This window comes from Arvicanthis niloticus, chromosome 3 (assembly GCF_011762505.2).
Source record: "Arvicanthis niloticus isolate mArvNil1 chromosome 3, mArvNil1.pat.X, whole genome shotgun sequence".
In the NCBI taxonomy this organism is placed as follows: Eukaryota; Metazoa; Chordata; class Mammalia; order Rodentia; family Muridae; genus Arvicanthis; species Arvicanthis niloticus.
Window position 1 is genome coordinate 66,962,462 of NC_047660.1, and position 21,180 is coordinate 66,983,641.

At 45.0% G+C, this 21,180-nt stretch overlaps 2 protein-coding genes across 2 annotated transcripts; one reads left to right on the plus strand and one right to left on the minus strand.

Moving 5' to 3' along the window:
- Positions 1–1,281: 1,281 nt before the first annotated feature.
- On the plus strand, positions 1,282–2,203 carry LOC117705756 (ribonuclease pancreatic-like). The gene has a single exon (XM_034498436.2). It carries the CDS (start codon positions 1,282–1,284, stop codon positions 1,723–1,725), a length of 444 nt encoding a protein of 147 aa, XP_034354327.1. The 3' UTR covers positions 1,726–2,203.
- Positions 2,204–12,439: 10,236 nt separating this feature from the next.
- Positions 12,440–14,828, minus strand: LOC117706095 (ribonuclease K6-like). Its single transcript, XM_034498929.2, has 2 exons — positions 14,685–14,828; positions 12,440–13,639 (listed from the first exon to the last, which is right to left on the minus strand). Exon 2 carries the CDS (start codon positions 13,632–13,634, stop codon positions 13,173–13,175), a length of 462 nt encoding a protein of 153 aa, XP_034354820.1. The 5' UTR covers positions 13,635–13,639; positions 14,685–14,828; the 3' UTR covers positions 12,440–13,172.
- Positions 14,829–21,180: the final 6,352 nt, after the last annotated feature.

Here is a 21,180-nt window from a genome sequence, read left to right on the forward strand (position 1 = left end):
AGTTTGTAAATGGTACAAACAGCATGCTCATAAGTTTCCAGGCTTTGTAAAGGAATGTAAAGTGTATGTGCCATCTTCCCTGTGGCTACCTCTGCTGCCCCTTGGGAAACAGCACCTGAGGTTCAAATGGTGTTTTGTCTTTTCTTGGCAGCCTTGGGGGATTTCCCATCCAAGTTTACAAGGCCCTTGTTTTTGTTATTCAGATAAGATTGACCCAGATTTACCCCACCCATTTTTCTTGGAAGCCAACCCCTTGGAATCCTTTTAAATACCACACCACTGTGGTATTTAAAAGACTGTGTGACTGAAGAAACTGGTTTCCAATTTGTCCTGGAGTTCAAACTAAAAGTTTAGGTAAGTGGCCTAGAGATGGCCTCAGTAACTATTTCTGCTTGAAAGTTAGAACTGAGAGAGTCAAGGCCAGTCATTCTTGACTGACACAAACTCCAGAAAAGCTGGGCCAGCCAGGCAAACAGCTGGAGCCAGGGGTGAAGGCATGACAGAGTCAGACATAAAGAACTACTGGGGTGGGGAGGACTGAGCTCCCAGGATGGGCGAGGGAGCATGCGTCTTTAGAATACAAAGGAACCCCTGTATCCTGCCAGAGTCAGGCACTAGATCAAGTTCCTCTGTGTTGTAAGATAATGAGACTGCAGCCACAGTCCTGGATGTCAGTAATGACCCAGGAATACAACTTAGCATATGGCACATTCTAAATGACCTTCTGATGAGGTATTTGAACACTACTTAGAAATGTGATCTATTTTTCAAATGTATTTTATATGAAAAAACAGCATTCAGCATTTTGCAAGAGTTTAGGTGACATAGCCCACCACCTAGAGAAAAGAATGGCTTCTTTTCAGTAAATAATAAAGTAAACCAGTGTCTCACTTGCGAGATCTCTCAATAGAGGGACATCTTTCTGGCTCATGCTTTGGAGACTGAGGTAGGGGAGTATACTGGCTGCTGCGGGGTGGTGGTGGTAGTGTGCTGGGAAGGATGGGGGAGTGTGCTGGTGGCTGAGGTGGGGGCAATGTGCTGGGGAGGATGGGGGGAGTGTGCTGGTGGCTGAGGTGGGGGCAATGTGCTGGGGAGGATGGGGGGAGTGTGCTGGTGGCTGAGGTGGGGGCAGTGTGCTGGGGAGGCTGAGAGGTTAATGTGTATGGAAGCTGAGGAAGGAGAGTCTGCTGTGGAGATGGAGGTGGGTGCTGTAGCTCTTCTGAGCATTTGTCCTATTTTCTCTTTCTTTCTTGTCAGGCTCCTCAGAGCAGAAAAACTACCATGGGTCTGGAGAAGTTCCTCATTCTGTTTCCATTGTTTGTCCTGGTGCTCGGATGGGTCCAGCCTTCCCTAGGCCAGGAATCTAAGGCTGAGAAGTTTAAGCGGCAGCACGTGGACCCAGAAGGTTCCTCCAACCGCAGCCCCACCTACTGTAATGAAATGATGAGGAGGCGAAAAATACCATGCAAGAACAAGAACACCTTCATACATGAATCCTTGGAAGATGTCCAGGCTGTGTGCTCCCAGGAAAAGGTCACCTGCAAGAAGCCGATGATGAACAACTGCTACAAGAGCAGAGCCACCATGCACATCACTGACTGCGACTTACAAAAGAACCCCAAGTTTACCAACTGCAACTACAAGACCAGGCGCTTCCAAAAGCACATTATTGTGGCCTGTGAAGGGAACCCCTCCGTACCAGTCCACTTCGATGGTTCTGTGTAGGACTCCACCTAGGCCAAACCGGTGAGATATCCGTGTCTCCCAACCTCATCACCTCACACCTGCCTCCCCTCTCTATCACTCTTTCTCTGAAAGAAATAACTCATGTTAGGACTTCTATCCAAAAAAACATGCGTCCCTGTCCCGAGTCCTGCTCCCAGATCCCTCTCTTGCCGTAGACAAATGAAGCAAGACGGCCCTCGCCAGAACGTGTCCCTTCAACCTTGGACTTTCTTGACTTCAGATCCAAGAACCAAATAAGACTCTGATCATTATAAATTGTCAGTCAGAGGTGTCCTTTTAGGGCACTTCACAATGGAGAAACGACAATGGGCAGGTTACCTTGTTCATTGCTCCAGATATACCCCACTCCTGGCACCTTTAATTGCACTACTAAGAATAGAAATGTCTGCCTCTCCACTGATCATTCATTCCTCTCATGTACTCTTCTCTATAATAAAGTCTAACATCTATTTCAGCACCCAGTAGTCATGGCTACCAGATTCATCTGCTCCTCATTCTGATACAGATCAGTCACAGCAAGGGAAGACAGTCCCTCCATTAAGAGAGCAGAAGAATAGTGCCTTTGCTTCTGCCTTTCAGAGATCTTCTTCCATCCGTGTTTCACTTTGCACTTTCTTTCTCAGTGTGAGGAAGAGGCAGAAGCCAGTCTTGCCTTCTAGGGTTCCTTCCGATTCTCTTGTCTCCTCAGCCTGACTCAGATCTCATGGAACAAATAGGAATGGAGGAGATGGGGCTTCAGTTTTAACAACCACAGTGGAAATCCAGTCTCAATAATGCTTTTGGGAAACAGTCACGAAGTTGGCAGTCTCGCCCATAGATGATCCAGGATTCACAATGAGGTTCTACATGGAAGGTGTAGAGCAAAGTTATGTTTCTGTAAGAACCAGCACTCCTAGAACAAACTGTAGAGTTCCTCTGCAGATTAGTCAATAGTTTTAGGTATATTTAGGCTTTCTTTTAACAATTTGAGTAGCACAGAGTGTCCTAAAACTTAGTATGTAACCAGTGATGGCCTTGGGCTCCTGCTTCTGCTTCCCTGACCTCTCAAGTACAGGGCTCTTAGGTAGGTGTGTGCTACCGTGTCCCAGATATGTTGGGTGGGAAAGAACTTCTGCCAAGTAGATGGGTCAGTAGCTAAATGCACTTACTGCTTTCTCAGAGGCCCCACATTTGGTTCTCAGCACCCACATGACAGCTCACAATCACCTGTAACTCCATTTCCAGGGATTCTGAGGCTCTTCCAGCCTCTGTGGGCATTTGCACATAGGTGGTGCACATAAACTCGTGCAGGCACTTACACATAAGTAAAAATAAAAGAAATATAGAGACAGGCTTAATCTCTCACAGCAGCTTTAGGTTCACATGCTATTTCTAGCCATGGCTGTGTTCATAACTAAACACAGAGAGCTTGCTCCTCTGATTGGACAAGACATGCTAGACAACTGTGGTGGCTGTGTATTAAAGTTCATTGTAACCATGAGTCACTTTCTAGTTTCCTCTTACAAGTCTGGGAAGGGCTTATACTAAAAGTCCTTACTTTTGCACCTGTCCTAAGTCTAAAATGTCAGAAAATTTGGCCTGGGCCCCTGACTTAGGCTAGACTGACACCTGGACTCGTTTTTCTCTGTCTGTGCCACAGCTTCCTAAAAAATGGGGACAGGTTTGTGTTGGGATTTGAATGATAATGGCCCCTAGACTCACATGTTTGAACACTTGGTCCAACGTTGGTAGAACTATTCAGAAAGGAATAGCAGGTATGATGCTGCTGCTAGGTTTTTGTTTCTCCCAGGCTAAGCTGGAGGGAGGAAAGCTTATTTGGGGCAGGTGGGTGCAATGCATGGCCTTGGTCAGCAGTGAGTGCATTGGCAAAGAACATGAACATACACACAGACACACACACACACACACACAGAGAGAGAGAGAGAGAGAGAGAGAGAGAGAGAGAGAGAGAGAGAGAGAGAGAGAGAGAGAGAGGAAATAGGCTTCAAAGAACTGGTTTGGTTAATGGGGGTATTTATGTGCCTGGGGAGGTGGCCAGGGTCTCTGGGGCAAAGTTTGTGTGGTCATGTACAATTAGCCAAGGCTGTTGGAAGATGCTTTCTGCATACTCAGGGGTGGGGGAAACAAGAGGTGGAGTCTGATAATTCTTGTGGTATTCATTCTTATTAGGGTCGACAGTGGGGCAGCCAACTTTCTGGCACCAGGTTGGGAGAAGAAAGGAAGCCAATACCTGACACACTCATCTGATGTATCCTGTGTTGAAGCTCTCTTCCACCCTTTCTTCCTTAATCCTGGATCATTCCAGTCACATGTGGCCTTGTTGGGGGAAGGTGTCACTGGGGGAGGCATTGAAAGCATGGTTTTAAAAGCTATGCATCATTACCATTGCTCTCTCTGCCTCAGCTGTTGCTGCCATCATGCCTTCACGCCACCATCCAGGACTCTAACCCTCTATCATCAGAAGCCCGGTTAAACACATGCTTTTATAAGTGGCTTTGGTCCTGGTGCTGTATCACAGCTATAGAAAAGTAAGACAGTTTGATAATCTCAAAATCCACTATCTTAGTACTTATGGTTTTCTAGATATGTTCACCTTCACCTTTAGTCATTATAGTTACTAATTGTCTATTGTTGTTGTTATCATTATTATCTCTAGAAAAGGTCCAGAATTGAAATCTGAGCTAGTGCAGTGAGAGCCCCTCAACACAAGCACTTTAGAGGTCTTTACTATCCTCCCAATATCCTTCCAAGGAAAGTTTTCCTTTTAGAATGCATAAGCAGTCTGTGAGAGTAAAACTGGGCAGTGAACCTCCTCCTGGTCTCACAATTTCTCCCCAGTCCCTCAGAACCGAGGGAAATGTTCCATTTTGTGGAGAGTGCACACAGCAGGTGGTTGATCTGGAGATGAAGGCACAGCAGCAGTAACAACCTACAGGAGTGCAGTCAGAAATTTCTTTGGCGTTATTGAAAACGTGTTTAATGAAGGTATGGTGCTGGACGATCGATCACACCAGCCTGGCAGTCTTTCGACCTCCCGTTCCCTCCCACTCCTGGGGACACAAATGTCTTCATGCTTACAGAGCACTAGGGAGCCAGAAATGTCAAACATGCAACATTTAAGAGCCTCTCCCCAAAGGAGGAACTGCTTAGTTTCTGCCCAGAAGTCTGGGAGTGGATACTGAACATGACCTTTTTGCTATCTGTGGAGGCAGATAGCAAAATGGCGCCCACCCTTGGGTGCTTCTGCTCCCACCTTCCAGTCCACCTCGTATCTTAAGCTTTATTGTGCACATGGAATTGGAATGTTTATTGTATGGAATGTGTGTGATTGTTACCTGGAGAATTTTCCCAAAAAATTTACAGTGTTTTAAATGTGCTGACAGTGACCTGCCTGGCATCTGATTCCTCATCTCTGATCCGGGTTGATGAAGTCAATCTGAATCGAGTTTTCAGTCTCATCTCTTTGTGGACCACGGCCTGCATTGACACCTGCATCCCACAAGCACCCCCAAATAATTACTTAAGGAGAGGCCTAGCACTATTTGGGAAATAGTTTACATGGGAAAGTGAGCATATGGTGTGCACATGGCCAGCTGCACAGGGTCATAGATACATAGAATATCAGACTACAGATGACCTTTATGAGCTGATTACAACCTGAAGCTTAAATATAATTAAGCTGCGACATGAAATCAAGAATAAACTAAAGAGAACCGGGTTTGTTTACTCCCGGAGTGTGCTCTCATGCCCTGCTCCCAGGTATCTGACTTTAATATTCAAAGAGTATAACACAGTAAAATTGAAGAATACTATTTTTGTTTATCTCATTGTCTCATTTATATTTTTGACTATATTGTTGCTGAAGCAATTGAATATATAAATATGATAAGCTTCCAGACATTGGCTCTTTGGTCCCTGAGCGGCACACCACAAAACATGCTGTGTCAAAAAAGATGTTAAAGCCCTGGCAGGCTCAACCTTCTAGTCCCAACCATTGATGTAAAATGTCCCACGAGAGCTGTCCAAAATGGCTGCTCCTGTCAAAATGGTGGCACCATCACATCTCCTCAGCCTGCAGTTGTCACAGACAGGAACTTCAGGAGCTGCAGGAGCACCAACTTTCCCCACTCAAGGGGAGGGCCCCTCAGGAGCTGTCCATGGTGGCGATACCTTTCCTGCCTCAGCCTACAACCTTAGTGAAACAAGACTAGGAGCTGTCCCACAGGAGCTGTCCACAATGGCAGCACCTTCTCTCCAGCCTCCTTAGTGGTCCCACAGAGATGGTGCCTCAGAAAAGCTGGCTGCAGCAGAGAAGGACTTCCAGTTTTAACCTGTGAGCCTGATGCAGGGGAAAAGGAATGAAGAATGCCGTGTGTCTCACAAAACCCCAGAAATCTCTGAACAGGAGAGCCCAACAATCCCTGAACAGAGAAAAACCAACTAATCCATGAGCCTTACAGGCTTAGGACTTGAAATCCCACTAATCCTCATTCTGGAAATCTTTGCCCTGAGAAGCTCCGCCTATATAAGCATCCTATATAAGCATCGCCTTTTGTTCAATTCCCTGTCCCCTGGGAGCAGAGGGCAGCCATCCCTGGATTTATCCTTCCACACCCTGGACCCTCCAATAAATCCCTTTCATGAAATTTCCTGCCTGGTGTGACTCTCTCATTGGAAGAAGCTAAGAAGAGAAGAAGCAAAGAGAAGAATCAGGACTGCAGATCCTGAACTCCTCAGCTCAGCTGGGAATACCCTCCCCTGAGAGATGCAATGCTTCTACTGAGGGGGCATCCTCAGAGCTGTGTGGTTCCAGGGCTTCTGTGTCTCAGGATGCCCTCCATTGGGACACTGTCTCATCCTCAGAGTTGTAAGGTCCCTGGGCCCCAGTGTCTCAGGATATCCTTGCACTGGGAAACCTTTTCCGTTTAGACTTGTGTGGTTCCTGGGCTTCCCAGTTCCAGGATACCCTCTTATCTAAGCAGAAACACAAGTTCTGACTTTCCTCCTCCTCCTCCTCCTCCTCCTCCTCCTCCTCCTCCTCCTCCTCCTCCTCCTCCTGCTCTTCCTCCTCCTCCTCTTTGTCCTCCTCCTCCTCCTCTCACAGATGCAGCTCTGTAACTGTGAAAAGTCCTGAGATAGTAAGAAGAGGAGAAGAAGAAGGAGAGGAGAAGCTAGGTGATGAAAGAGAGAAAGAGGGGGGAGACAGGGAGGCAGATATTCCTGTATCTCCACCAGTAAAAGATAGTTGTTATATCTAGGTTGGTCAGAGGGTTACACCTCTGATTGAACAATTCCAAACTTATAACACTTATGATTAACATTATTTTAAAACAATGTATAAATGCAAAAAAGAAAAGGGGGCATGGGATAGGGGTTTTCTAAGGGGGGGAATGGGGAAAGGGGATGGCATCTGAAGTGTAAATAAAATATCTAATAAAAAAAATTAAAAAATTAAAAAAGAAAGAAAGAAAGAAAGAAAGAAAGAAAGAAAGAAAGAAAGAAAGAAAAGTCCTGAAATGTGATTTTAACTCCTAGACCACCATCAGGATCAGAGGCCAGCTACTGATCGGCAAATCCTTGAGAATGGTATTGAGCAGGTAAAGTGGAGAACAGACATAATTAAAAGAAAGTTTGAGGTAATTAGGGATATGCTATCAAGATTCAAGTAGATATAAATGGGGTCTAGAGGATGAGAAAGAGAACCAGAAGAACAGTCTAATTGAGTAGTTTCCCTGGTTGTATTTTTTTTTCTAACTGGGTTGGAAGGATATAACTGATCAGTTTATTCAAAAGTAGAAAAATAAATGTTTTTTTCTTTTTCTTCTCACAAGAAACAAAGCTCACTTCCCCAGCATTTCACAATATGTTCTTGTCACTGGGGAAGGCAGTCCTAATCTATTGCAAATACTGGTATTTCATCTAAAAGATCTTTATTGTGGGCTAAATTGTGGTCTCTCAAAACTCATATGTTGAAAGCTTGACACACAGTATATGACTGTTTGGAAATAGAGCCTTTAAAGAGTGATTAGATTAAAACTAGGTGGTGAGGAAAGTATGATCAAAGCTGATGGTGTCTTGATAAGAGGAGGAGATTGACACAGAGAGAGACACCCACCACATGCATGCACAGGGGAAGGACTGAACTTGAACACATGAGAGCCAAGGAGAGAACTCAGAAGAAACTAATCCTGCCAGGGCCTTGTTGATCTTGGACTTCCAGATTCCAGAATTGTGAGGAAATAACTTTATGTCCTTTCAGATGCCTTGTCAGTTTTATCTTCTGAAAGCCCCACAGACCCTCTAAGCAATCCTCCTGCCTTAGTGTATTGAGCCTGTCATTCCTTGAATCAGTTGAGTGTCATCCCTTGTACACTAGTTCCCCAAATGGCTCCCTGCAATGCTGACATCATGTCTCTTGGATGGTTATGTTAACATTTGGGGTTGGTAAGAATGGAAAGTCTCCACTCTTCATGTCTTCATCCTAAGAATATTTATTACTTTTGTTTTCTTGTGGCACTAAGAATAGAATTGTAGAAATCTTCCAAGAAAGCAGGGAAAGACATGCATCTAGGTTCCTGGGTTCAGTAAATAAAGAGGCTCAGGACTCCAGGTACTTCCTGAATATCACTAACCTGTGTGTCCCATGTTTTCTGTAAGGACTCAGTCTTGTTGTTCAAAGGGTGTTTAATTGTGCCTGTTTCTCTCTACTGCCTGTGACATTCTATTGTGTCTAGACAAGTGTTTCTGTCTCTGAGACTTCTGAAGAACTAAGACAACCTATGTGTAGGCTTAGATTTTTCAAAACCTACTTTAATCAGGGTTCTAAAATGGTTTACACTCTCTTCTAGCCCATTAACCACCAGAGGTAGGCAGTGGGAAGGAAAGGTTATTAGGGCAAAGGGGGGTGTGGACCTGTTTAGATATACTTTTTTGGGGTGGGGATGGGGGTTCCTGTCTTCATTGTCAGAATATCAACAGTTCCACTTACATAAGTCAGCAGCAGTAGCTTGATCCACTTGAAAACACCATTAGGGATCATCAACAGCAGTTGGATCCAGAAGAAACCCTGAGGGTCTCCCAACTGGCCCGAGTCTGCGGAAGTGGCAAGAAGCTGCCGGAAGATCAGCAAAGAGTGGCAAGGTGAGCCAATGCTACCGTGTCACCCACTGTCTCTTGGGTTATACTTATATCCTTTCCAAACATCACATGTCTTCTCAAGCATCTGCTCCAGCAAAACATCACATGCCCTTTTCCAGGCAGCTTCCAGAAAAACACCATGTGTCTGTTTTCAGCAAAACATTCTCCATGTGTCTCCTCAGTAAAACATTCTCTCATAAGACAATGTCCAGAAAAACATCACAGGACACAATGGATTCTCCAAAGACACCAGAAATTTCCACTTCACCTGTGATCTTCCCAGAGGTTTCATACTGTGTTGCTAACCTTTCTTTACCCCCAAAAAGTCATCTCAAGAGACTGTATCTGATAACTATTCCTTCACTTCCCAACATCAGATGGGTAAGTAGAAGATGAATCCAGAGACTCCTTAAACTGTCTCATGGCAAAAGACTGGATAGATAAAATAGAACAGAGTTCTCTACACTAATGATACAGATGGGCCCTGAGTGTTTAGCCAATAAGCTTCCCTTCTCAGACGTTCATTCCTACAAAAGATATTTAATCTCTGTTCCACTCTTAGAAGGTGGTGTACACGCATTTTCCACAAAGAACAAGTCATAAACAGTTTAGAACCAAAGACTGCCTCTTTTATCAAGAACCACTGTGGAACATGAAGAAAACCTATAGGTTTGTCCTTATACCACCTCAGCCCCAACCCAGAAACATGTGGCTTGAGGCCAACATAGCTTGGAAATTCTAGGCAATGGTTCTGACCAAAAGTCTATCTCTTGGTCAGTATTTAATATTTAACAATACTTGCCTCAAATTTGGCGCAAAAATGATGAAGTTGGTTTTTCTGGCAAATGTCAGGATTAACAATAAGTGTTGATCACACTTATAATTTCAGCACAAAGCAAGTTCAGTGCTCTTGACTAAGCCTAGTGTGTTCTTCCCAGAGCTAGGAAGAAAGAAAGGGAGTGGGCAAGCGAGTGAGGCACCTGTCAACCCAGAACTTGTGAAGTGGAGTCAAGGATTAGAAATTCAAACTCAGTTCAACTCCATAGTGAGTTCTAGGTCACCCTGAGGTCCTTGGGATCCTGTCTTAAGAGAGGGGAAGGAGATCAAATTTAACTCAGAACAAACAGAAAAAGTTAATAAAATTAGCATATAAATCAATGAAATAAAACAATAATATTTTAAAAATATATTCCATATGCTTGGGTGTTTTGCCTGTATGTGCACCATGGACATGTCTGATACTCTTGGAGACCAAAACAGGTTGGCATATCCCTCAGAGCTAGAGTTTCAGGTAGTCGTGAGTCCTTGGAATTAAACCTAGGTCTTCCTGAGGAGCAGCCAAGGTTCTTAATCACTGAGCCCTTTCTCCAGCCCCAAACAAAATATTTGATCAAATAATGGTTCAGGGCTTGGAAGAAGCTCAGCTGGGGGCAGCTCTCCCCACCCCAAGGCCCATTGTTTTTTGCAGAAGACACCCTACTTCCTAAATGCACCTTGGAGAGGATTAGTTACACTCAAAGTCTGGAATTTTTCCTTTAGGATTGCCTGTATTAGATCCTTTACTCATAACCATTTGCAATTTGCCAGTAGCAGACATATTAGATGTGTTCTCCCTACCCACAGTATTGCTGGTACTGTTCAGGGTCATGGCAGATGGTTCAGAGAGACAGATTTCCCAAAGGCTATAGGGGTCAGTCTATGTTTAGACAACATGAAGCTGATGTAGATGTCTGGAATGAGTCAGGTAAAAGAAAGCAGACAGTGGCTATCTGGGGACTGTAAAGCAATACAAAACAGGGTACCTGGGGAATCTCAAAGTAAACAATGACGTAATCTGTAATATAACCATTATCTATTGCTGTGAGAAAACACTAATTCCAAAAGCAAGTAGGGAAGTAGAGGCTTATTTCATCTTATGGCATGTAGTCAGTTGTTCAGGGAAGTCGGGGTAGGAACTCAAGGCAGGAACCTGAAGGCAGAAACAGTTACAGCTCTTATAAAGGGTGTTGCCCTCTGGCTTTCTATTCATGGCTTCTTATAGTATCCAGGATATCAGGGATGGCAGTGCCCACAGTGAGCCAGACCCTTCCACATCAATTATCAATCAAGAAAATGCTTCAAGCCTGGTGCAGTGGCATGTTCCTTTGATCCCAGTGCTCAGGAGGCAGGGGCAGGCAGAGCTCTGTGAGTTCTGGAACAGGCTGGTCTACAGAGAAAGTTCCGGGGCAGATAGGACTACATGTCTCAAAATAAAATATAATAAAATTTTTAAAAATGCTCCACATACTTCCCACAGGCCAATTTGGTGCACCATTTTCTCAGCGGAGGTTCCTCATCTCAGGGAACTCTAGTGTGGTAATGTGAATAAGAATGGCCTCCACAGACTCCTGTATGTGAATGCTTAGTCATCAGGGAGTGGCACTGTTTGAAAGAGATCAGGATGTGCACTCTTATAGAAGTGTGTCACTAGGGGTGAGCTTTGAGTTTTCCAAAGCTCATGCCAGATCCCAGAGTCTCTTCCTGACCTGGATGCAGAACTCTCAGCTACTTTTGCAGCACCGTGTCTGCCAGCGTGCCACCATGCTCCCCACCATGGAGATGGACTAAACCTCTGAAACTGCAAGCAAGCCCACATGAAATGCTTTTCTTTATAATAATTCCCATTGTCATGGTGTCTCTTCCCAGCAATAGAACAGTGACTAAGGCATCTAGAGTAAGTCAACTTGACTTACAACTAGCCAGCACACGCTATAAATATGGCCCTGAGGTCAGAGGCCTGAGCTTAGAGCCTCTGCCTTTACTAGCATGGCTGTGCATGTCTTTAGACCTGTGTGTCTGTTGTGGGGTAAGCTTAAATTCAACATAACTCAAACACCAGGTCAATGCAGATGACAAAAACGTATTGTAGTAAAGCTGCTACTGATCGATCATGGCCACAGAACAGATTTGGGGGCTGACCTTCAGGGTGGGCTGTAGCATTGTCCAATCATACTTTGATATAAGGGATTGAGCTAGGGAGTTTTTACCAATCAGGTTAGAAGTAGGTTCCTGGGCCTGGGAACATGACCTTAGTTCAGCCCTCCCAGCAAGATGGAGCAGTTGTCCTTGAGATGTCTGGACTCAGACAACTGTTCCTTTACAAGTTTTCCCTGAGATGTTTGGATTGAGACAACTGTTTTCTAATAATAAAAACTGCTCATCTATTGAGAAGTCCTCAGTTCCCCTAGGGCTTGGGATCTTGAATTTATTTATTTTTCTCTGTGATTAAATGGAGTCTGAAAATGAAACAGTAGTACTTAGAATAAGTTTCTTTTGCTCATTGCCAGCATGCCTACCTCCATGTGGCTTGGGTGCAGCCAGTGTGTGCCTGGTGCCTGCTGGTGGCTGCCTACCTAGCAGCTTTAGGCTGGAGCAAAAGATGACTGTGAGTCCTCAAAATCCCTCCAGCCCCCTGGCTGCCAGTGACTCCCCCTTTCCTGCCTTGGGAACATGAACCTCACATGGTAGGAGGGTGGGGAAGCTAGCTGGAGGAAGGAACTGAGCAAGAACTGGAGAATAAGAGAAGACAACAGGGTTTAATAAGAGTTGATAACCATTCTTTGCTACATAGTGATGTGGAGCCCACCCTGACCAAATCAGGCCCGTTAAAACAACAAACAAGCAAGCAAACAATCCAGCAAAAATTCACACTTATTATATCAAAAAAGATTTTTTTCCCCTATGAGCATAGTACAGTAAAACTTGACCCAAAAATTGCAGGATAAATTGTTCAGAGGCTTGGACCTTCTTCATACTTTTCTTATATTCCTCCTTAACAAAGGTAACCCCAGAGCAGAAAATAATCCTCTTCTCTTCTCTCCTCTCCTCTCCTCTCCTCTCCTCTCCTCTCCTCTCCTCTCCTCTCCTCTCCTCTCCTCTCCTCTCCTCTCCTCTCCTCTCCTCACCTCTCTTCTTCTCTTCCTTCCTTCCTTCTTTCCTTCCTCTCTCTCTTTCTTTCTTTCATTCTTTCTCTTTCTTTCTCTCTTTCATTTTTTCTTCATCTTTTTCTTCCTCTCTTTCTTTGGTAGGGGGTGCTATGATGATTGAACCTAGGGCCCACTGTGCACTAAGCAAGTGCTCATTTACTGAGCTACGTCATAACCCATGCACTCTTAATTTTTTTTTACTCCATTTTCATAGCTTAGGTGTCTTACTTCTTCCAGTACCTTCCCTTTTCTGTGGGACAAAAGGCAAAGTGGAATAAACTGTAAGAGAACTGGCATCAAAGAGAGGAAAAGACCTACCTAGCCTTACAGGATCTTATCTAAGTGCACAGGCACCAGTTGGTAGGCAGGGTCGGCCTTCTTTGGGTGTTCACAGGCCACAATGAAGAATTTGTATAGTACAGCACTACTGTAGCGGCAGTTGGGATAGGCTTCTCCAGTGTGTGAGCAGTCAGTCATTTTGACAGGCTTTGTGCTCTTGTGGCAGTTCTTCCGACCATTCCTGCAGGTGATAGTGTGCAAACTGCAGGTAGCAGCTACATTCTGGAAGGATTCATGCAGGAAAGTGTTTTTCTGTTTACAGTGTTGGGTATAATTGTTGACACTGCGCATGGCTGTATTGCATTGCTGAGGACTTGTCTGTATGTGCTGAATTTCAAACCAGCGCGCCTTGGAGAGACCTTTAGGGTGAGCGCAAAATAGACACATTGGCTCCCACAGCCCCAGCAGCAACAGGAGAGGAAGGTGCCTGGGAAGGTCTACCACCATGTTTTCTGTGTAGGAAGAAGGAAGGTGGTGGTAATAGAAGAAGCAACATGAGCAAACATATCTATCTGACTAGTTTGACTTTTCCCCTTCCTTTTATGATTTCATAGCTCCTAAAAAAGGAAGAAAGCCAGTCTCATAATTCTATGAAAAAGTTGAAGTCCAGTGAGGAGGACAGCTGAGCAGGCTGCTCTGGTTGTCACATCTCATCCTCTCTGACCTATACTCTGATATGCAATGCTTCCTGTTGGGATCATAGCAGGAATGTCCATGCATCCACAGATCTTCAGGGAAACCAGGAATGTTAAGCACACAGGATTGTCTTTCCAATGGAAAAGATGAAAAACCCTGTCCTCCCATCCAGAAAGCTGAGAGCTGAAGGTGAATAACAGTCTGGTGATCTGTGTTATCTGTTGGGCTAGCCTTAACAAGCTCCTGCAAGCAAGACTGAAGGAACAGTCTGGTGATCTGTGTTATCTGTTGGGCTAGCCTTAACAAGCTCCTGCAAGCAGGACTGAAGGTTGCTCCTAATACAAATGACTCTTATAGTCAGAGGCTCTCCAAGCTCCCACAAGAAGGACCAGAGGTGGCTAATGGCACAAATGACCTCTATGCTCTCTGTATGACTGAGAACAGGCCAGATCCTTAGGCCCTTAAGCTAGTACAGGTAGCCTATCTTTAGAACCCATCTTGTTGAAAGAAATGACACTACCCTAAGTTGAGTTTCAATGTTATTGTGGTTCCTTGTGCATCAGAGATTGAATTACACCAGGAAGTTTGTTTTTCCAAATTGTACTGGAATTAAATACACTGGAAATAAACTGCCTGCTATTAGACTCCCCAAAGTCTGATCCAGGTTGATTGAAGCAAATTTGTACCTGGTTTTCATTCTTATCTCTTCGTGGGGGGTTCCATTTCTGGTGTGATACCTGCAGGTACCCCCACCCCCAGCTTCCACCTTTAATCCCTTCTTCTATGTTTGCCTTCCCTCTCCAGCCAGCATTTCCCAGCCAACCCCACTGCCTGGCCAAGGCCCTGAAGCACCTCTCTTACCAGGTGTTTGTGCTGGGCTCCCACTGTGATCAGGGGCAGTTGATCAGTCCCAGGCTCAGAATGTTTTGTTTGCTTCTCTTCTTCAAGCCAGTCACAGCTGCCTAGGTGGGGCAGGGCAAGACTTATTCTTAAGCTTATGAAAGAGAAACCTTAGATTTTGCAGAAGTATAGTGGGGTGAGACTCTCCACCTCCAAGTGAGCTCTTTAATGGTTTCACTGTCAGCCAAGAGGAAAAACAAACTCAACTCAAGAATGGAGTAGCCTCAAAGCTCAGAGTTAAAAGACCTGAGCACTTGCTGTGGGCTTAGCACTTCCTTTTTGATTGGAATTTCTGTTTTGGAAGCCCTATGGATAAATTATATATATATAAATACACACATACATAGGGACAGACACTAGGCTAATCATATTTAGGAGTTTACAGTCTTTAGAAAGACAGTCAGGTAAATAAAAATGTTACAAATTAATAACTCAATAGCATTCACAGTGTGATTTACACTAAAGGGAACAAGAGTTATTGAAAGACACCCACCTAAGTTGAGCTGTGTTTGAGGACTAACTAGTTAGGTGAGCAGAGTGGCAAAGATCTTTGAAGTGAGAATTGTGTGTGAAAAGACCCAAAAGCATGAAGAGAAAATATAAGGTGTTTGTTTTCTTCTCCCCACTGGTGTGAGACACAGGATTGTTTCACCTCATCATCTCAGGGAAGGCTTCCACTTGGACTCCCTGCCTCTGGTCTTATTTCCTTCTAATCAATCCTGCATTATTTTCCCAGATTAACACAGTTACACAGTGCACTTTTACCCCAGAAGTGTTTTTGTTTGTCTTCAGATAGTGTCTTGATGCATGCAGAGGCCTGCCTTCAACTTGGTACCCTCCTGCATCCTCCTCCATAGAGCTGGGATGCAGGCATACACCACCATACTCACTTTGACTAATACCCACAGGGATGCTTATATGTGATTTAACCACTGTGGTTTGAGTGTGACAAGTTCCCACACACACTTGAGTGTTTGAGTGAGTAGGCCCCAGTGGTGGGACTGTTTGGGAAACTTGTGCAAGCTGTAGGAGGTGGAGCCTTGAAGAGGAAGTAGGTCACTGCGGGTGGGCCTTCAGGCTTTATACACAGCTCAGCTTCTTGTGTGTTCTATACTTCCTGACTGAGATAAATCTAAGTAATATGCTCCTGCCACTATGCTTCCCTGGCCATGACAGATTTAAGCTGAGAGCCAAAGTAAACCTTTCCTCTATCAATCTGGTTCTGTCTGGGGTTTTGGTCACAGAAAGAAGACAAGTATCCACAATATTTGCAGTTACAGTTACTCAAATGTTGATGTATGGCTAGGCACGGTGGCTCACCCCTATAATCCTAGCACTAAAGGATGCTGACAAGGGCCAGCCCTGGTTAATAGGAACAGTGTCTCAAACAGAAAAATAGACAACAGCAACAATAACAACAACAACAATAACAATAATAACAGAAAATCTGCTTTAAATGCTTTAAAGAGGCTGAAGAAATGTCTCAGTGGACAGGAATGTCTACTGCTTCTGCAGAGGCTCTGAGTTCAGTTCCCAACACCTGTCTCAGGTAGCTTACAACCTCCTGTAACTTCATCTCCAGGAGGAACCTGATGCTTTTGGCCTCCTTGGGTACCGGCAATTACATTCATATACTCCCCCAATCCCACATTGTATCTTTAAAAATAGCTTTAAAAAGCAAACATTGTATTGATTCTTTGAGAATTTCCCATCATGCACTCTGTTCCCACTCATCCAGTCATCCCTCCATATCCACCCTCTGCCTTTGCACCTATACCACGAAAAGAAAACAAACAAATCTCACAGTGTATGTAACAGTGTGTAGCAGAATACACCCTTCTGCCCAGACAGCTTTACTTGTGGATGTTTATGGCAGGAAGTCGTTGGTCTGGCTTGAGGCCTCTGGCTTCTGTTACACTATCAATACTGGATCCTCACCTGGACTCCTCTTGGATATCCTGTTGTCATGTGTCATGGAGATCCTGCAACTTTGGTTCTGGAGGACCTGCCCCTTAATGTGTTCCAGCAGTTCATAGATGGGATGGAGGAACTCAAAGCCCTGCATCTGGGCCTGGGTGGTAGCTGAATTGGTCAGCCTAATAATAGCTCTCCTTTGCTCACACCACCTTGGCCAGCTCTGCTGTCCTGCCCAGGCAAGGTTTAGGGTGCTCTCCTGAATGCTACAGCTGGCAAGGGGTGGGGCCAGCTCTCCCATCTGCTTCAGGTGGCTAGGAGTGAGGGTGGGCAGGCATCTCTCCCATACACACATGACCATATGGCCCATGAGGACAGTCAGTTCCCCTGAACTCATACCCTTGGGGCCCAGCTTACCCATAACCCCCCAAACCAGGGCCAGTTCTACTGTGCTTCTCCAGTAAGGTGTGTGTGAGAGGTTGGGTGGGGGTAGCGAGTTTGTGCTGCAGCTTGTGAGGGCCTGATCCCTCTCCCACACTGCCCAAGGGAAGGATAGGACCAGCTTTGCATAGCCCTTGAACATCAACATAGTCCCAAGTGGCAGCCTAGACCAGAGACATCCACATGGCCTTTGGTGGTAACATGGGCCACAGACATCAATCAAACACAGTCCTCTCTTTCTGCAGGGCCATAAACCCAGACATGGTTCTCAGTGGTAGCACAGGCCAGGACTTCACCATGGCCTCAGGTAGCAACACAGGCTCCTCACACCAGGCTCCTCCTCACTACCCTTGAGTCTCCAGTCCAACCTCTCTTCACTGTACACACATGCTTCTGTTTCTCTTTCTCTTCCATCTCTCCACCACTCACTTGCTCATCTTAGTAGCACCTGTGCCTCTGGGTGTCTTCCATGTGGCACTAGGGGAGGGGTTGTCTCAGCCAGTAGTGTGGAGGGTGTCATCAGGGGCATGTTTTGCCCCCCTTCCCCAAATAGCTTTTAAGGTTAATTTCTTCTTGGACAATGTCATAAACATACACAGACCCTACACTCTGATCACACTCATGCCTCCTCTCTTTCTAAAACTTGCATTTTGTTTATTTATATGTTTGTTTATATGCATTTAGTGTCTATGCTCTCACATGGGAGCTCTCACACACATGTAAATTTGTGTCATTGTGCATGTGTGGAGATCAAAGGACAATTTGCAAGACCTGGTTTTCCCTTTCTACTGAATGGATTCCAGGGATCAACTCAGATAATCGGCTTGATGGCAGGCTCCTGTATATGTTGAGTCCCCTCACTAGCTCCTCTCTCTCACCCTCCTCCTACTCCAGCCCTTCCCCCTTCAACAACAGGCATTTGCATGCATTTAGTTTAGGTTTTGTTTGTACTTTGTGATCCACTGGGTTTCAACAGGACTGGTCTTGTGGGCATGGCTGTAAAGCTCTCTGCTGGAGCATGGGTAACTCACACAGGCTACATCACTGAAGATAATGACTTCTCCAGGAGCCATCAACCACAATTAGCTCCTTGGAGAGGTCTCATGAGTGTCTTCTGTATCTATGACTGAATGTTTATGGACTCAGTCTTGTGCAGTTCCTGGCAGTCACAGATGTTGCGAGTTTAGGCATCCCATGGTCTCGTTATGTCTGTAAGACAGCCTTACATAGCCACTGCTGCCATCATCATCATCATCATCATCATCATCATCATCATCATTCTTCAGCTGTTATACCCTGCCTCCCTTCTTGATGTTTTCTGGGCCTTGGAGAGGATGACATAGGTGGTCCATTCAAAGCTTAGCACCAGATATTCACCTGTCCTTAGCACCTTGACCAACTATGAGTCTTCTCCTCAATTGCCATTAGATGTGGTTTAGTATTTTCTCTCTACAGCTTTCAATATACTTTCTTTGTTCTGTATATTAAGTGTTTCAGCCATGATATGATATCGGGATTTTATTTTCTGGTTATATTTGGTGTTCTGTGTGTTTCTTCTACCTGGATGGGCATGTCTTTCCCTAGCTTTGGGAAGTTTCTTCTATGCATTCGTTGAAAGTATTTTCTATGACTTTGGTGTGAAAATCTTTTCTTTCTAGTCCCGAAGTTCACGTTGTCCCAGAGATTCTGCATGTTCAGTTCATATATTTCAGAAATGCTATGGTTGTGGTGGCTCATGCTAGTGAGATGTGCCGAAGAAGTAAAGGCAGGAGGAGGATCAGTGAGGCCAACCTCAACTTCACAGTTCCTTTTCAATGTATGTCATTTAGCTTGACTAAATAGTCCAATTCTTTTACTCTGTCTTCAAGTCTTGATATACTGTTTTCTGTATGATTCCTAACAGGGGTGTTGGGACCGGGGCGGGGGAGACATTAAGCTCCTTCTATGGGGCAGACTGTTCTGTGTAATTTTTAAAAGCTTGCTCCTTTGCCTGGGGCTGTGCTCTCAGCTAAGCTCTAAGATCATGCTCCTGCCAGCCTGGGAGCTCAGTCCATGCTCTGAGGGCTCCTGGGTTAGATCAGCTGCAGCTGGCCTCACTTCCAATTTGCCTGTTCTGTTCCTCCAGTCTAGCTTGGCCAAGCCACTGTGAGAGCAAAATTTGAAAGCAGCATTGTAACAATAACAAAAATTCATGGTCAGCAAAGACCACCAACAATTTGTTAAATATAGTCATAATAAAAATATTAAGCCCCTGCAGGGGCAGGGTGATAAAAAATAAAGGCATACAAGGGCATGCCCAGAAAAGTCCAAACAAGCCCAAGTGAGTAATGGGCTATCTGGTGTTTACTTTTCTCTCCCTCCCTTTTCTGGGAGGTCCGAGTTTCTGCAAGTTCTGCCAGTTCTGCAAGTTGCTGATGTTTGAAATATCCAATCATATGTAACCGCGCCAAATTTTCCCGCTCTCCCCAACCCCTACCGATAAATATCCCAAGTTCCCTGGGTCCAGGGCCGGAACCTCTATCTCCTGTGTGAGATATGTTCCAGCCCAAGGGCCCTCGTCATTAAACCTCCTCTGCAATTGCATCAAGAAGGTCTCTCGTGTGTCCTTGGGGCGTGCAGGTCCGGACTTGGGTGAGGGTCCCCTTGCGGGGGGCGTCTTACACCACCACCAACATCCCCAACTGCTCTTTTTCTCCAACCTGTCCACCTTAGCCCTGAGGATGGAAAACACTAGACAGCTTTGTTATTTTAAAATTAGCCAGATACACAATGGCTGGATGAAAAAATCTCAGGCCCTAATCTTATCAGCTAATGGCTAACTCCTGCCAACTCATCAGCCCTCACCCAAGGCAGAGGTTGCATGTCCTAGGTGCCCTGAGGGCTTAACATGGTTGTTTGTGCTTCTCCTTCTAAAACCTTGTTGAAAGGACTCCCCCTCCCAACCCTGCTCTTCCAATCCCTTCTCTTCTTCCTGGGACCCGAAACTTCCCTTCCCCCAGCAATGGGCTCTTGTCTTCTTTATTGACACAATCAAGAGCCAATTAGGGAACCAGATTTTAGTATCAGCTCCTCCCCCTACAAGAGACAAAGAATGAAACATATAGGAAAACCTGGAGATTGGTCCACAGATAACATGAGGGTAACAGCTTTCTTACAAGCAGCTCCCTTAGGATGGGAGGGGACTAGAGCTGGCACTTCCCTAGCTGGACTCTGAGTTAGATATTTTATAGGATGATTCCCCTAGTAGTTCTGTTTAGATAACTGTCCCATTCCTTCTCTTTATATCTCCACACAATAGACTCTGGGAACAAGAAGCCATCATCACAGGGAGTCTGCTCTCACTTCCCTGTCTACTGAGGGACTCGGAGAGTTAGATTCTCTGGTAGACAGACAGAGGGAGAAGGGCTATGACTAGGTAATAAAGGTGGGGAACTCTAAGATGGCTGGCTTCATCCTCACCCTACTAAAGTGAGAGAAGCCAACAGTCTAAAAGAAAAGGCAGGAAGGCTTTCTCCCACCAGTGGGGTCCCTGAGAAGGCCTGATCAGAACATATTTACCCCCGAGTTTCATGGCTGTCAGGTAGCTTGTCTTTTTTTCAAACTGATCAACCCTAAATTACAGAAAGCAGCCCCATAAGCTCCCTAGTCCTTGAGAAGAGCCTGGGATTTCAGATTCCTAAATGCCCTGTCTGGTTTACAATAGGTCTTTTGTTCTGTGTGCTTGTTGTGTGTGCTCACATGTCTTTCCCCACCCCTAATGAAAGCCTTTCTTTACCTAGAGTCTTGTCTTCTCTGTGTAAGAACTTCACTGTTCTTACCTATTGTGCTGGAGATTTTCTCCCCTGCCTTATAATTCTTTAACTGGCAGAGAAAATAAATCAGATTGAGGCTCCCACATATCTTTTTTTTCCTTCACCTCTCCTTCATCCCACGGCAACACTCTTTGACTTACTTAGTATTTTCTTTTCACAATAATTTCAGGTTGACCTTTATTTGATATTTTTGTCTCTTTACTGAATTGTATTTTCTGGTCCTGAATTTGACTTTCTTATGTCATCCAGATATTTATTTGTATTCTCTTATAGTTCATTCAAGGAAAAGG

Excerpts from the sequence above, each read along its gene's own strand:
- LOC117705756 (XM_034498436.2), top strand. The coding sequence starts at position 1,282 with ATGGGTCTGGAGAAGTTCCTCATTCTGTTTCCATTGTTTGTCCTGGTG.
- LOC117706095 (XM_034498929.2), bottom strand. The coding sequence starts at position 13,634 with ATGGTGGTAGACCTTCCCAGGCACCTTCCTCTCCTGTTGCTGCTGGGG.